Source organism: Acanthochromis polyacanthus, chromosome 13 (assembly GCF_021347895.1).
Source record: "Acanthochromis polyacanthus isolate Apoly-LR-REF ecotype Palm Island chromosome 13, KAUST_Apoly_ChrSc, whole genome shotgun sequence".
Classification (NCBI taxonomy): Eukaryota; Metazoa; Chordata; class Actinopteri; family Pomacentridae; genus Acanthochromis; species Acanthochromis polyacanthus.
Window position 1 is genome coordinate 5,382,449 of NC_067125.1, and position 14,986 is coordinate 5,397,434.

General features: G+C 40.6%; 1 protein-coding gene across 2 annotated transcripts in view; it reads right to left on the reverse strand.

Moving 5' to 3' along the window:
- Nucleotides 1-7,674: 7,674 nt before the first annotated feature.
- Nucleotides 7,675-14,986, reverse strand: part of LOC110960582 (ubiquitin-associated and SH3 domain-containing protein B-like) — a 60,639-nt gene continuing 53,327 nt past the window's right edge. For both annotated transcript variants that reach the window (XM_022207867.2, XM_022207866.2), the window contains exons 11-14: nucleotides 14,807-14,951; nucleotides 12,246-12,352; nucleotides 12,027-12,136; nucleotides 7,675-9,453 (exon numbers count right to left, since the gene is read on the reverse strand). In XM_022207867.2, the coding sequence (XP_022063559.1) occupies nucleotides 9,316-9,453; nucleotides 12,027-12,136; nucleotides 12,246-12,352; nucleotides 14,807-14,951 (500 nt within the window). In that variant the 3' untranslated portion in view covers nucleotides 7,675-9,315. The remainder of the gene's footprint in view (nucleotides 9,454-12,026; nucleotides 12,137-12,245; nucleotides 12,353-14,806; nucleotides 14,952-14,986) is intronic.

The window sequence follows — 14,986 nt, forward strand, 5'->3', positions numbered from 1 at the left end:
TGCTTAGCTTGCACGCTAACGAGCCGGGCCGGTGACACATTAGCCTTCTAATGCAAGGAGGCTAATGAGGAGGCTAAGGAGGCTTAATAAGATATTATGATATACTGTAGAAAACCTCATTAGATCTATGTATATTCCTTTATGTTTATCCCATTGTAAATCAAGACATCTCCAGCATAAATTGCTGTGGAAATGGTGCCAGCTGTGCATAAAATTTCACCAGAATGCAGAATATGAAGTGTTTGTCTCTCTGAATTTCCCAAGGAAGACACCCAGACCACACACTTACTGTCACCCCAAATATGAAAATGAATTCTATACCCATGCACAAAATAGCACATCCACTGTTTGAAACCATACCTACTACATCTGTTATAGGTTATTGAACAAGCAAAATAAATGAACAAACCAACTAACATTATGTTAAAAACACTCAGTCTATTGATAGACTGAAAATAAGGGAACAAGAATGAAGGGCAAGAACAAGTACATTTAAGGTACACAAGCTAGAAAGAAATCATGAAAAGAAGTAATTGATGTGAGTGAAATAAGCTTAAAAGCAAGTCTCAGCTTCTTTTAGATTATAATGAACAGCTGCAACACTGACGTCCCGAACAAATGGAATTCATAAATGGTGCTTATGCATATGAGCAGCATATAAGTAAATGTACTGGGGCTTTAAAGCTGATTTGTGCTGTGAAAGTTACATGAGCAAGTGATGTTCAATGTGAGGCAGCTGCTACCCTCTTGTGGTAAACCGAGGAAACACAGAGTGGAGTTGGTTATGTCAAACACATTCTCTGCAGCAACTCCTACCAGCAGTGAAGCAACATCAACTTAACCTTCACATTCATAGCACTGCCATGTTTGGCATCAGAGGAGTCTGACTGCACCACAGGAAGGTGTATATATGGATGTGAATACAGTAATGACTGAAAAGCAGTTTTACATCAAACCATGTTTGCTGTATTGTGGACAATAGTGTTACAACTCAATTCTGAAGCTGCAAAGAGACAACATAGAGTGGTGACCAAAAAACAAAGTTTTATTGAAGTACAAACCAAGTCAAAGTCACACTGAAGAGCTCCAACCACACCAGTGCCACACCCAGGCTGCTGGAGCTCCAAAAGGAAGCAGCTCCTGTCACAGCCCAATGCTAGAAATGAGGGAGCCCTGATGTAGTTTGAGCCACTGGATCCCAGGTGTGACTCAATCAGCTGATGACCCTCAGCCCCTGAACAGGCACACCTGCTGTCCAAGTGGAGGCTCATCTCAATCGGAACCCTTATTAAAAGTCCTACTGACAGCAGTAATATCTAAACATCGAGCCTTTTTCTACATCATGTTGTTTGACTTGTTTCATATGTCTTAACAAGAAAAGTACTCAGAGAGCACAGTACTCTGCCAAGGCTGCTCAGTCATTGTATGATTTCCGATGGATGTACAGATACTGAATCACGTGACCTAAATTTGTACCAGGCGGCGGGAATTGATGGGACTCATAAACACCACCACAATTTCAACATTTGTTCCTTGTATCGTTTCTGATGGATAAGTCTTGATAAGTCCACAGCGGTGGATTTGTAGTAGAATCACAATCATGTGGTCATCAGCAGGCAGTTGATGTAGTGTTCACTTGTTGTCATAGCTACAGTGACGCTGTGCAGTGATATGGAATCTTTAACAAATCTATGAATCCAGATTATAAGCCACATCACTGCCAGAATCTAATGAGGTGTTCCTTGTGTCATTTCTGACCTTTCCTGAAAATTTCTTTCTAATCTTTTAGTCTGTTTTTCAGGAATGTTGCACACAGACAGACAGACAGATTAACAGAAGGACAAACGTATGCCGATCGTCACAGAACTGCACCGTGTTCCTTGGCAGTGGAATAAGGACAGAATTGTGTAGAAAGCTACATAATTTCATTGTTCATTCCATTTTTTTGAAATATTCATTTTTATTTATTTACTGCAGTTAGGAACAATCACTATTTCTCTTTAACCATAGATCTCTGTGGGTTAAAGGCTCAACACCACAGCTCAGTCACTGACTGTATGGGTTCATGATAAGAAGTAAGTCCAAGAGCAAACCGCTGCTACATGTCTGTAGGAACAGCAGGACAGAGAGGAGCGAATGTGAGGAAGTGTTAAGGCATAAGTTCATAAGATAAACCTGTGTGGGGAAAAAATGAAGAAGAAAAAAAGGAAAAAGAAGTATTTTAGTTACATGACTTTAAAAGGGGATTTCTCCATTCTTTTTTCCTTGTGAAACAGTCAGTATTCTTTCCAACCAAAGCATCCAAAAATCCTTCAAGGGAAACAACATGAGAAGGAAAAAACACATTTGTTGAAAGTAGTAGGAACTCACATCCCAGATGAGGGGTCATGGGTTTATATTGCTCAGTTGTGCAGTCACAAGTCAAAAAGATCGGCTAACGTTGTTTCAACAAACTAAGTAGGTGAAGAAGAAGACAATGGAGCAGACTTGTTTATGGTCATTTCTGCCACAAAAATAGTAACATAAATGCAGCAGCAGATGGTGCTGTTGGTTTACTGAGGTCAGCAGTCTGCCACAGATCCAAGCAGTCACACTCCTGGCCAAAATGTTTATAAGAAGATCCCTACCAGTAGTGTACGTGGTCCTTACAACTGGATGTAAACTTTATTTGATGACTGTAATTCCATTAGAAGTTTTCACAACTCAGAAAGTTCACCGCAAACTGTTATTTTTCTTTTGTTGTTGATCCCAAACATTTCTTTTTAGGTGCTCAGTGGAGCTTTATTGGTCTAACATTCTGGTAAGTCCTAGCCTAGCCGCGCTAGACAACCCATGGCAACGAGTTTAATTCTCTGCCAGGGTGGGTCTAGTTACCCTCCATAAGGCTTGAGGCTGGATTCTCCTAAAACTGGCCGGACCAATCACCATGAAGTGTAGAGTCAGAAGGCGGGCGTAACTGAGTGACGACAGAGGTGTGACGATTCTGACAGAAACAACCGGCGCACAATGAACAGTTATCTTTCGACTCGGCTTTGGCCACAGCCCTTAAAGATTTGAAGCTAAAATTCAACTTGAAAGATAAACAAAGGACGGCACTGAAGTGTTTCATTGAGAAGAAAGACGTATTTGGACTTATGCCGACGGGATATGGCAAATCCTTAATATACCAGTTGGCTCCGCTGGTTGGGAAGCTAATGGGACTTAGCCACAATCCAGCTCTTAGGAACTACGTCAGCCTATTCGTTGCACTGATTGGTTGTATACCTACCCAATTGCTGCAGAGTGATTTGAAAGACAACCTTTTAGCCCGCCTCCCTCCCTGTCCAGCGTTCCTAGACCCTCGTGTCTTAAGAGCTGGGTCTAGCGCGGCTAGGCTAGGTAAATCCATCAGAAGTCGTCAAACTGTTGCTTTGACTCTTTTTGTTTTTATTTCTCAGAGAGCAGTGGGTCCAGGTGCAGAGTGTTTGGTGACCGAGTTTCCTGTCTGTCAGGTCGGAGCTCAGCCGCCAGAACAAGCTCCATGTTACGACAATTTGCGATCCTCCAGTTCTCCGTTTCAGTCTGTCCCAGAGGTGGCCTGACGTTGCTGAAAATATGCTGCTAAACAATAACTCACTCAACAAACCAGGATGTAGAATTTTATTTGATTTACGCTCCTTTACGACATTTGCAACACGGCTGCAAACCAAACAGACAATTCTGACTTTGCACACTGCATGTTTTGTAATGTTATTGCTGTGGAGAAAATGATGCTTTAATTTCACGTTTCATGGGAACAAACTGCAAACGAAACTGTCGCCACAAATCGTGGACTGACCTCACTACTTTCTGCACCCACAGAGCTCTCAAATATGAAAATATTACAGCTGTTTGAAAAGGACAGCTTTGTGCTTCATAACTCAACAACAGAAAGGAGATCAAACTAAAACACACTGAACACACACATACACACACACTCTTCATCTTAAATTACAAATGAACAAGTAGATTTTGATTTTAAAAGAAGGAAGCTTAAATTAATTGCTGTACACATTTGGTGATATGTTCAGACAATAAATAACAAACAGTGGAACACCATGGCTTCTTCCTCTGTGACTCCTTCACAAAGCTCTCTTCTTTTGGAGTTTCACGATACAAATGAATGTATCTCTGTCTACAGACACACAGTTTACTCTTTAGTCCAACATAAGATGCTCCAATACTTTGTTAGGAAAATTACATTTCATTAAATAGAGAAAACCTTTCACATTTCTGTGAGAGCAGTGTATTTCTTTCCACCCAAACTGTGCCAACAAAGCATTTGCAACCAGATTTAACGGGATTCAACAATATCACTGGTAACGGCTGACAAAGAAACAGCTGAGATGGTTGTTCTGAGCCCTCTGTTTTCACAACACAGACTCCGGATGCATGTCAAGCATCGTGTTGTTGGGTTTTCTAAGTAGCTGTTTTAGTTGTGAATGAATTTAAAGATGAGGATCCTGACACTTCTCAGTGACAGTTGTCCAAATGGCCTCATTTCATCAAAGACACCATTACGGTTAACTCAAGTTATGATGCAGTTAACAAAGTAAAGGCATGTTTACATAGTTTTTATTCTTAACATTAAAAGCAAAGGTAGCTTGGAGTGCTCTGAATGCTCTTTAAATTTGTAATCTGACACTTTTGGAAGCGCACATTTTCACTTTCTTGCCAAGAATTAGAAGAGCTTTTACAATCTCATGTGGGCTAAAGCCAGCAGAGGATTAGCTTAGCTTAGCATTAATGAAGGGAAGCAAGAGGAACAGCTAGCTTGGCTCACCGAAAAGCTAAAAAATAAGCTTTGACCATGTGTACAGATTAAACATGTTGATTAGAAAAACTCTAAAGTGTGGCATTTTTTAACTTAGAGCCAGGCTAGCCTAGCTAAGACAAATGCTTGCTAGCTCTTGTGTCATGTTTAGCAGACAGACATGAGGACGGAATGAGTCTGAGCTGCAGTGGTGCTCGAAAATTTGTAACCATTTAGGATTTTTACTATTTCTGCATGAATACGTGGAACGGCTGAAATTCCAACAAGCTGATGTGGAAAAAAGACTAATTATAATACATTTTACATTTACATTTATTTACCTGTATTCTTTCTTTATCTACTTTGAGGGCTTGTGTGAACATCGGATAATGTTTTACATCATTTACGCTACCATTCAAAAGTTTGGGGTCACTCAGACAATTCCATGTTTTCCATGAAAACTCACACTTTTATCCATGTGCTAGCATAACTGCACAAGGGTTTTCTAATCATCAATGAGCCTTTCAACACCATTAGCTAACACAATGTAGCATTAGAACACAGGAGTGATGGTTGCTGGAAATGTTCCTCTGTACCCCTATGGAGATATTCTATTAAAAATCAGCTGTTTCCACACAGAATAATCATTTACCACATTAACAATGTCTATACTGGATTTATCATTCATTTAATGTTATCTTCACTGGAAAAAAAAGATTTTCTTTCAAAAACAAAGACATTTCTAAGTGACTCCAAGCATTTAAACAGTAGTGCAGTTCTCTCTTGGCTGGATCACACATAAGGACAGATGCATGTTTGATCATCACTGCTGTATTTTGGACAACAGTGTATATTTACCAATTGGCCATGTTCCAAATTTTAGAAGCTTTTTTACACTTGAACCGCTGAAATGAGTTTCGAGCACCACTGTAACTTTCAGCAAGAAAGCGAAAGTATATTTTCCCCAAATGTGTCAAACTATTCCATTAAAATGATCAGCATCCAGTGCATTCTTTGGCAGAGTCAACAAATCCCTGCAGAAGACATGCTGGACTCTACGTTTCCCACAACCACGCCTGCTGGGAAAAAGCTTCGGCTGGAAACCGCTGCTGAGACAAACTGAGAGGTTGTCGACTGAAAACAACGAGCTACATGTGCCCGAGCAAACTTTCCTCCTCTGGTTACTGATGGAGTTTCTGCAGCTACAGGTGGGCAGTCAGTACATCAGGAGACATCACTGTAACTAAGAGGCACGACATCACAGTCACTCAATCTATGAACGGTTTTCAAAGCTGCATATATACGTGTGTGGTAAATGCAGTCAACACCTGAGATACAGAGCATAAACTGGTGCATGCTGTTAAAGTTGACGATCCTCTTTTAACATTTTTGCTTTTAACATCTGAAAGAAATTCATACTAATAATAAATAGAAATAAAACTGGAAGACTTCTGTTCAAAACATGACTATTTACAGCTACTCCAAACCTTTGAACAACATACAACAAACGCACGAGATTTGCTGCTGGACCAGAATCAAGAAGCTACTGTATGATTGTCAATAGTGCAGGTTGTGCTGTTATAGTCGCGACTGTTCCGTTTTTACAGACACCAGATGAGCTGGAGAAGACGCTGCTGTAATTCATGTGCTACATGTGGCGCCAAAACAGAGAGAACAATGACGGGACACATTCAGTGGAAGCATCAGGAGAGTCCCTGATGAAGATCTGAAGCCAGAGCTGATACGTTTCCCTCAGCTACTGAAGGGGGGCAAGCAGGACAAAAGATGTCATTTATTAAAGAACAAGCAATACCATCTGTATTCATTTTGGTTAGAAGCCCTGTGATTCAGTGCTGCTGGGAGATATTACACTGTCATTACAGCTGCTCCACAGCCTCAGTAAATATTGTGAAATAAGCACAAACTCCAAAGCAGGTCACAAAATAAGGGTAAATAAAAAGCCTATGAAAGACAGGTGTTGATGAATTAATGATGATGAGACAACTGTGTCACTAGAGGTGAACATTAGTGGAAGAAAACTGCCGTGTTTCAATCACATCACAGGGGTTCTTCCTCTGTACAAAGCTAAGCTAGCAGGCTTTTATGTTGTGAGGTACCCTTCTGTTCAGAAGTTTGGGGTCATCCAGACAATTCCATGTTTTCCATGAAAACTCACACTTTTATCCATGTGCTAACATAACTGCACAAGGGTTTTCTAATCATCAATGAGCCTTTCAGCACCATTAGCTAACACAATGTAGCATTAGAACACAGGAGTGATGGTTGCTGGAAATGTTCCTCTGTTCCCTTATGGAGATATTCCATTAAGGTGGTAGTCTACCCTAATTTATTAAACAACTTATTTTGTTATAATTTCTAAACAATGCAACCAATCAACACAAAACTTGGCACAAAGAAAGATAGATTTAGTAGAAGCATTTTACATTTAGCTAAAGTCTGCCACATTTTATAGTTTCCATAGCAACAGATTTGGAGATACAAAAATCTTGTGGAACAAATATCTTCAGAAGGAAACTAGCTATCAACACCAAATTTATTGTGCTGACTCCTTTTGTTATTATGTGTGTTTTAAGTAGACAGATTTTCCTATTTTTGTATACTTAAATGATAACCATGAAAAGAATCCTTTTTTCTATTTGAGCAGAAATATTAGATGAAGTAAAAATCTGTCTACTTAAAACATACATAATAACATAAGGAGTCAGCACAATACATTTGGTGTTGATAGCTAGTTTCCTTCTGAAGATATTTGTTCCACAAGATTTTTGTATCTCCAAATCTGTTACTATGGAAACTATAAAATGTGGCAGACTTTAGCTAAATGTAAAATGCTTCTACTAAGTCTATCTTTCTTTGTGCCAAGTTTTGTGTTGAATGGTTGCATTGTTTAGAAATTATAACAAAATAAGTTGTTCAATAAATGAGGGTAGACTACCACCTTAACAATGTCTACACTGGATTTATCATTCATTTAATGTTGTCTTCATTGAAAAAAGCTCTTTTTGAAAAAAATCAGGACATTTTTAAGTGACCCCACACTTTTGAACGGTAGTGTGTGTTGGAAGCCAGAACACAGCTGGGCCGTGTTTTACACTGAGTGTGGTGATCAAAAAGTTCAGGGACTGTTTGTGGTGCACATGCAACATGTAGCACCTGTGATACACAGTAGCATATATTGTTTATTCATGGATGTAAAGTGGATCAGAGAACAAACATCTGGTTCTGTCAGCGGCTGGATGGTCCAGTCTTCATGTGAAGGATCAGTACTGGTGCTGATAGAAGAAACAACAGTACTCAGCAGTGCAACTAGAGCATGCTCATTGTTTTCTTGGTTCATGCGGTTGCATGCCAGGAATTTATCCCCGAGTCAGACACACATAGGTCTGAGGTCCTGAAGGAAACCATTCAGCACAAATGACCTAAACTGTGGTGTGAGGACGTGTAGAGGTCCAGGGTGACCAGTCACAGTGTGGTTTATTCAGCCACAGTCACACTGACTAACAGATCTGGCTCCCTGTGACCTATTTGTCTTCCCCAAAATGAAATTCTGAAAGTTGAAAAGCTGCTGTTTTAACACATTTTAAGAGATTCAGCAGTCATCAGAGTTGGTGTTGGACTTGTATGGAGTGTTAGAGGTGATGCAGGAGTGCTGTTAGTGGTGTGACAGCACAGGGACACTCTACTGATGAGGATGGCAGCCAAAGCTAAATCATCTGTACACCGCTTAATCCTCATTAGGGTCTCTGGGGGCTGGAGTCTGTCCCAGCTGACTTATGGTGAAGACAGGAGACACCTGGACAGGTAACAGTCTGTCACAGGACTACATACAGAGACAAACAATCACACTCACACCTACAGACAGTTTAGAATCACCAATTAACCTCAGCGTGTTTTTGGACTGTGGGAGGAAGCTGGAGAACCTGGAGGAAACCCACACATGTACAAACTCCATGCAGAAAGATCCCAGTCTGGGTCGTGAACCAGGGATCTTCTAGCTGCAAGGCGACAGTGACAACCACTAAGCACCTGTGCAGCCCTAAATCAGGTACAGTTTCTGATTTTTATGGGCAGTCTTAGAACTTTTTGATCACCTCTCTCATGGTGTATGTAAAACATTAAATATTTGTCTTAGAATCTTAATGCTAATTTCACAATATTTCCTGAGACTGACACCCTCTAAGCACAATCCAGCTGAACACTGAGGACCCAGCCAAACTAACATCTGCTTGCAAATAGTAGTAACATGAGGACATTTGAGTGTGGACATTTGTTAGTCATCGCTGAACTGCTCACAGAGGGATGCAGTCAGTTCACCTCACCGTTCCCTGGCTGGGGCTCAGCTCCTCATCTTTAGGCAGGAAGCTTCAGTCGCCTCTGAAAAACCACCAGCTGCTAATGAGGCTGAAAAGAGGAAAGTCCCAATATTTTTTTTTCTTTTTGAAGGGAGAAGGAGGAGCGGTCCGAAACATGTCGCTGCCGTCTGCGGGGACACAGCATGGTCAGGCTGAAGCGCTCAGACGGTGTCATTCTTGTAGGAGTGTCTCCCTCCAGTCGAAGGTGTGGTTTGGTCCATGTGTGAGGGGGAGGATGGGAGGGTCCACTAGCTGCCACACCCCCGTGTCTCCCTGCTCCTCACTGCAACAGAAGCCCAGGTAGGGAATCTGAGGACCAAGCAGAGGAATTCATCGTTAGTCTGTGGAGGAGAAATTCAAGGAAGTAACACATGCTTAGTGGACTGGAGAGAGGACAGAGACAGCACCACTCTCATTTCAGCTGTTCAGGTGTAAAAAAGCTTCTAAAATTTACAACATGGTCCATTGATAAATACAACAACAAATACTGCTCCCAAAATGCAGTAGTGCTGAAGAAACATGCATCTGTCCTCATGTGTGATCCACAGATAGAACTACACACGGTTCAAAGGTTTGTGCTCGCCTAGAAATGTCCTCATTATTGAAAGAAAAGCAGTTTTATTTCAATGAAGATAAAATTAAATGAATGATAAATCCAGTGTAGACATTGTTAATGTGGTAAATGACTGTTCTAGCTGTAAACAGCTGATTTTTAATGGAATATCTCCATAGGGGTACAGAGGAACATTTCCAGCAACCATCACTCCTGTGTTCTAATGCTACATTGTGTTAGCTAATGGTGTTGAAAGGCTCATTGATGGTTAGAAAACCCTTGTGCAGTTATGTTAGCACATGGATAAAAATGTGAGTTTTCATGGAAAACAATTGTCTGGATGACCCCAAACTTTTTAACGTGTATGTATAGATATTTATGTGTTGCTTTGTTATGAAAGATTTAAAATGCACAGAAACAACTCCAGGAAAACGACAAATACAAACCGTATGTGTAACAATATATGTGTATATCACTGTTTATATATGCATTAACGATGCCAAAATAAAACACCAATAAAAGAATGATTATTTATTTGTGTACCCATCATTCGTTTAGTATTTAACTGAAAACTGTTTATTAATTTACTGTTCATTTCTGAGTTCAGCACAACAAATTACTTGTTTTTCGTACTTTCAATTTTCCACTTTAGTCTAAATGATGAAAGAAAATTCAGGCCATGGACTGAGCCTAATCTTGACGGTTACTCTGTCTGATTTGTGTGAGCAGGAAGTGGCTGACTTCTTCATGTGATGCCCTCAGTAAGCAGGCGGTAAATATTCTGTGGCAGCGGTGGAGCCGGACGGTTTTTATAGGGTTAGTCAGGCTCAGACTCACACCGATGGGACACACACTCATGTCTCTTATTTTATTCGGCTTGGCACGCTGATGGAAGCTACTTAGTCTGTTTTTGTGTGCCCATTTTATCATTTCCTGTAAAAACCTGTGCTAAAGCTTCAACTAAATCCAGAGATGAGCCTAAATCCTACACATTGTAACTAATAAAAACGTGTACAAACACTTTCTTTATTAACATGTAAAAACAACTAGATTTTCACACTGTCTGTACACTTTACTGTCACGATAATATGGAATGTTTAACTTGCTTGTTTTTCTTCTTGGTTGTATGTGGTTGACTGGGGGAGGTTCAGCTGGTAAACTATATGTGAGCAACAGCAATAAACGAAGCTACAACAGGCAAAAAAAAAGGTTTTGCAAGAAACACATTTACAGGATACGAGTTATGTGAGTCCATGTGTTGCCCTGTTTTGCTCGTACGTGGTGGCTGTAATCACCCCGAGCCCCAGGAAAGGCACTTCCTGGTTTCATGTGATGAGCTTGAACATCAATAGAATTCTTTTATGTTGTTTTGGAAAAATGTCAGAATTTGGAAAATGTTAGTGAATGTGACCATCTGTAAACCTTCACAGGAAATGGAAACTGTCTTTGATTCCTGCCTGATTATATAAAAAGAATGAATGACACGCATTATTTAGCTTTTTGTCTTTAATCAACCTGAACTGATTTTATTGTGAAATGAATTTTCCACTCTAAATCCCATCACATCATTGCAAAAACCGAGTGCCAGGGCGTGTTTCATTTCAGGGTTGTCCAGCAGGGGGCACCATAGACCTGCTGAAACTACAAAAAGCTGTTGTGCAAATTACACTTTTTACCTCTGTGTATTTTGTTGTGATTTAGTCTCTTGTATGCATGTTTGGCTTTGTTGTTCCAGAATAAATTGACAGACAAATTCTAAAAGTCTCACTGACCCGAATACAAAAAACTTTCCCCTAATGAGCAGCCCAGCAAAGAACCAGTATCTAAAAAAGAAGTTTAGAGTGTTTGGAAGGTCTGCTTAGAGGTCAAACTGGGGAGGCAGGAGTTTGAGATTAAATGTGATATATGTTTACAATCATAGAAGAAACCGTGTCTTAGAAAGGCTGCTGTGTAGTGATCTAAACCTAGAACGTGGTGATGCACAATGATCTTGTTTCGTCTGCAGCTGTCATACTCACATGTCCAAATGTGTTTCTGAGAGTTGCTCTAATCTCTTCTGAAGATGCAATCCACAAGTCAGGTGAATAAAAACAAAGACTTGGGGAGATTTTAAACAACTTCTTTTGAGATCGATTGCCTTGTTGTATTTCCATACGTGGATTCCCTACATGTGTGGAGTTTTGAGTGCACACACCCATGTTTCTGCACATCCAGCCGCAACAGGAAACCAGATGGAAGTAATGACGGATGGATGGATAGAAAAGTGGGAGGCATAAAAGAAAAAAATAAACAGATGGACCAGATCAAAAAAGAAATGCAGTGAACAGACCTTTCGGACAACTTGGATGAAGTCCTTGGCGCTCTGTGGGCTGCGGCCCTGCAGCTGGCGTGTGCAGGCCTCTAAGGAAGAAGCGTGGGCTACAATCAGCACGTTGTTTCCTACGGACAGTGGAAACCCAGGCAGGATGCAACATCAGCAAACACACGAGCATGTAAAGCTAAAATGAAAAAGTTCACCTAAAAAGGCTCGAGCTGCTGTGTCTCTCACCAGTGTTTTTGCAGTCTGACAGGATATCTTTGGTCACTTGGTAGCTCCGGCTCATGTAGTTCTCGTAGGACTCAGACACAGTGAGCTTACTGACTGGGATCAGAGGTCTATATCAAGACAAACAGCAGTTATTAGAATCCAGTATAAGAACACTGTGCTGCAGTGGTGTTAGACATTCTGTTGAGAGCCTTCAAGTGGAGGCATTTCTTGGGGGGGCACTGAGGTTAGAAATAGTTGTTTTCACTGGAAGAGATGAAATTTAACAGAACACAAGTAATACAAGCTCTGAATAATTCAGTAAAACAGAGCTAAAGAGAAGAGAATCTCTGTAGGGATGGGGATAAACCAGTCAGACACAGCTGCAGGTACTGCATGGAAACTGTTCACTGCACAAAGATATACTGTGTGTCTGCATAGATAAACTACCGTTCAAAAGTTTGGGGTCATCCAGACAATTCTATGTTTTCCATGAAAACACACACTTTTATTCCTGTGCTAACATAACTGCACAAGAGTTTTCTAATCATTTTTAAGTTATTTTTTGGCCTTTTATTGGTTTTAGAGGCAGACAGGAAAGTAAGAAGAACGGAGGAAGACCTGCAGCAAAGGGCCACAAGCTGGAACCAAACCCAGGTCAAACCCAGGTCAAACCCAGGTCAAACCCAGGTCAAACCCAGGCTGCTACATCAGGGATTACAGCCCCTGTTTATGAGCTACCTGGACACTCATGCACAAGGGTTTTCTGATCATCAATGAGCCTTTCAGCACCATTAGCTAACACAATGTAGCATTAGAACACAGGAGTGATGGTTGCTGGAAATGTTCCTCTGTACCCCTATGGAGATATTCCATTAAAAATCAGCTGTTTCCAGATAGAACAGTCATTTAGCACATTAACAATGTCTACACTGGATTTATCATTCATTTAATGTTATCTTCATTGATAAAAAATGCTTTTCTTTGAAAAATAAGGACCTTTCTAAGTGACCGCAAACTTTTAAACGGTGGTGTATAAACAAATATACAAATTCAGGAGTCATGCAGTGCTGACCATACTGACATTAAATGGATACAATGTGATGTTTAAAAATGGCAAAGTAAAGAGAACATTGGCCAGCAGTTTAGCTGGTCAGTTGGGAAGTAGTTATCAGGATCACCGACGTTCCGTTCAGTGAAGTCGGTGATCATTTTAACTCTGTGAGCTCTCTGCTGATTTCAGGGTCGTTTCATTACCTTTACTTTAAGCTCTGATTTTGGTCATTATAAGGGCTACTTACACATGCTGCATCTGTTGCTGTTTTCAGAACAGTCCAGGCTATTCAGACCTTTCGTCATTTGATATGATGATCCTTGCAGACTGTTTTATGAGCCTTTATACTAAGTAACAGTTACATACAGAAACAAAGCTATAGGTAGAGTCGGATGGATTTCACCATAAAATGCTGGAAATAGTGTTCCATGAGAGAAAACGGTCTGAAATCCGGTGATATCAGAACAATGATGTGATTGCTGCCTTAGAAATTGGGGGAAGAAAGTACCTAACAGAGAGTCATTCCACTCAGTAATATACTTGCAGAAGTGTAAATGTTTGACTTTGAAACTTATTTATCCAAGAAGCAGGGATGTGAAAATGGGTGAAGAAATGACTAAGCTCCAGTTCTGCTCTTCCATTTGGTGAAATGTTAAAATATCATTTCACAGAAATGCTAATATATGTGCAATGATATGGCATGAATATTAACACCTGTAGATATCAACATGGTGAGTTCATGAGAACCTTAAGAGTCATGGAGATGTATGCAGCTGTATGCAGGTTGGAACTATTACTACATTTAATGTTTATTCAGGATCATTTTTTTCTCACTCGGACTTTGTTGCTTAAACAGGCAAACATCTGCTGGTCTGTGAGGGTTAACCAACACAACATTAATCGTATCAGCAGATGACTGAAATACAGCAGGTTTACATTTTTAAAAAGACAGTACTTCATGTTTAGTAACCTTGATTAAAAAAAAAAACACTCAGAGAGATCAGCACTCTGCCAAGGCTGCTCAGTCTTTAAATCATTTCTGACAAATGAAATGTTTAAGAAAAAAATGACCTTGTGCTGAGCACAGGCGTGTGTTCTGCATGTGTATGTTATGTATGGGTACTGAATCACATGACCTAAAAATGGAGCAGGCGGCGGGAATTGATGGGACTCAGAAACACCCCCACAACTTAATCAATTGTTCCTTGTACCACTGCTGATGTAGTGTTCACTTGTTGTCATAGTTACAGTGCCGCTATCTGGAAATGATGCAGAAATCTTTCACAAATCCGTGGATCCAGACTATGAGCTGCATCACTGCTAAAACGTAATCACTTGGTCCTTGTGTCATTTCTGACCTTCCCTAAAAATTTCATCCAATTCTGTTTGCTTTTTTTTGAGTAATGTAGCTAACAGACAGACAGACAGACAGACAGACAGACAGACGTACTCTGATCGTCACATAACTCTGCTGCGTTCCTTGGTGGAGTAATTACACAATGCACATTTTGCTGACAACAGTTTGCATCACCTGTAAGTGGTGTCCACACTGAAGTGGGCAGCAGCCAGGTCAGTGGGAGGAATCCATGCAGGCAGAGAGTTCCCAGAAACCCACTTGGTCCATTCGAAAAGCCCCGGCTCCACCCGCACCTTCAGCTTACCGTCCTGCTGCAGGCCTGTTCACACAAACACAAGTGATCATAACAAACAA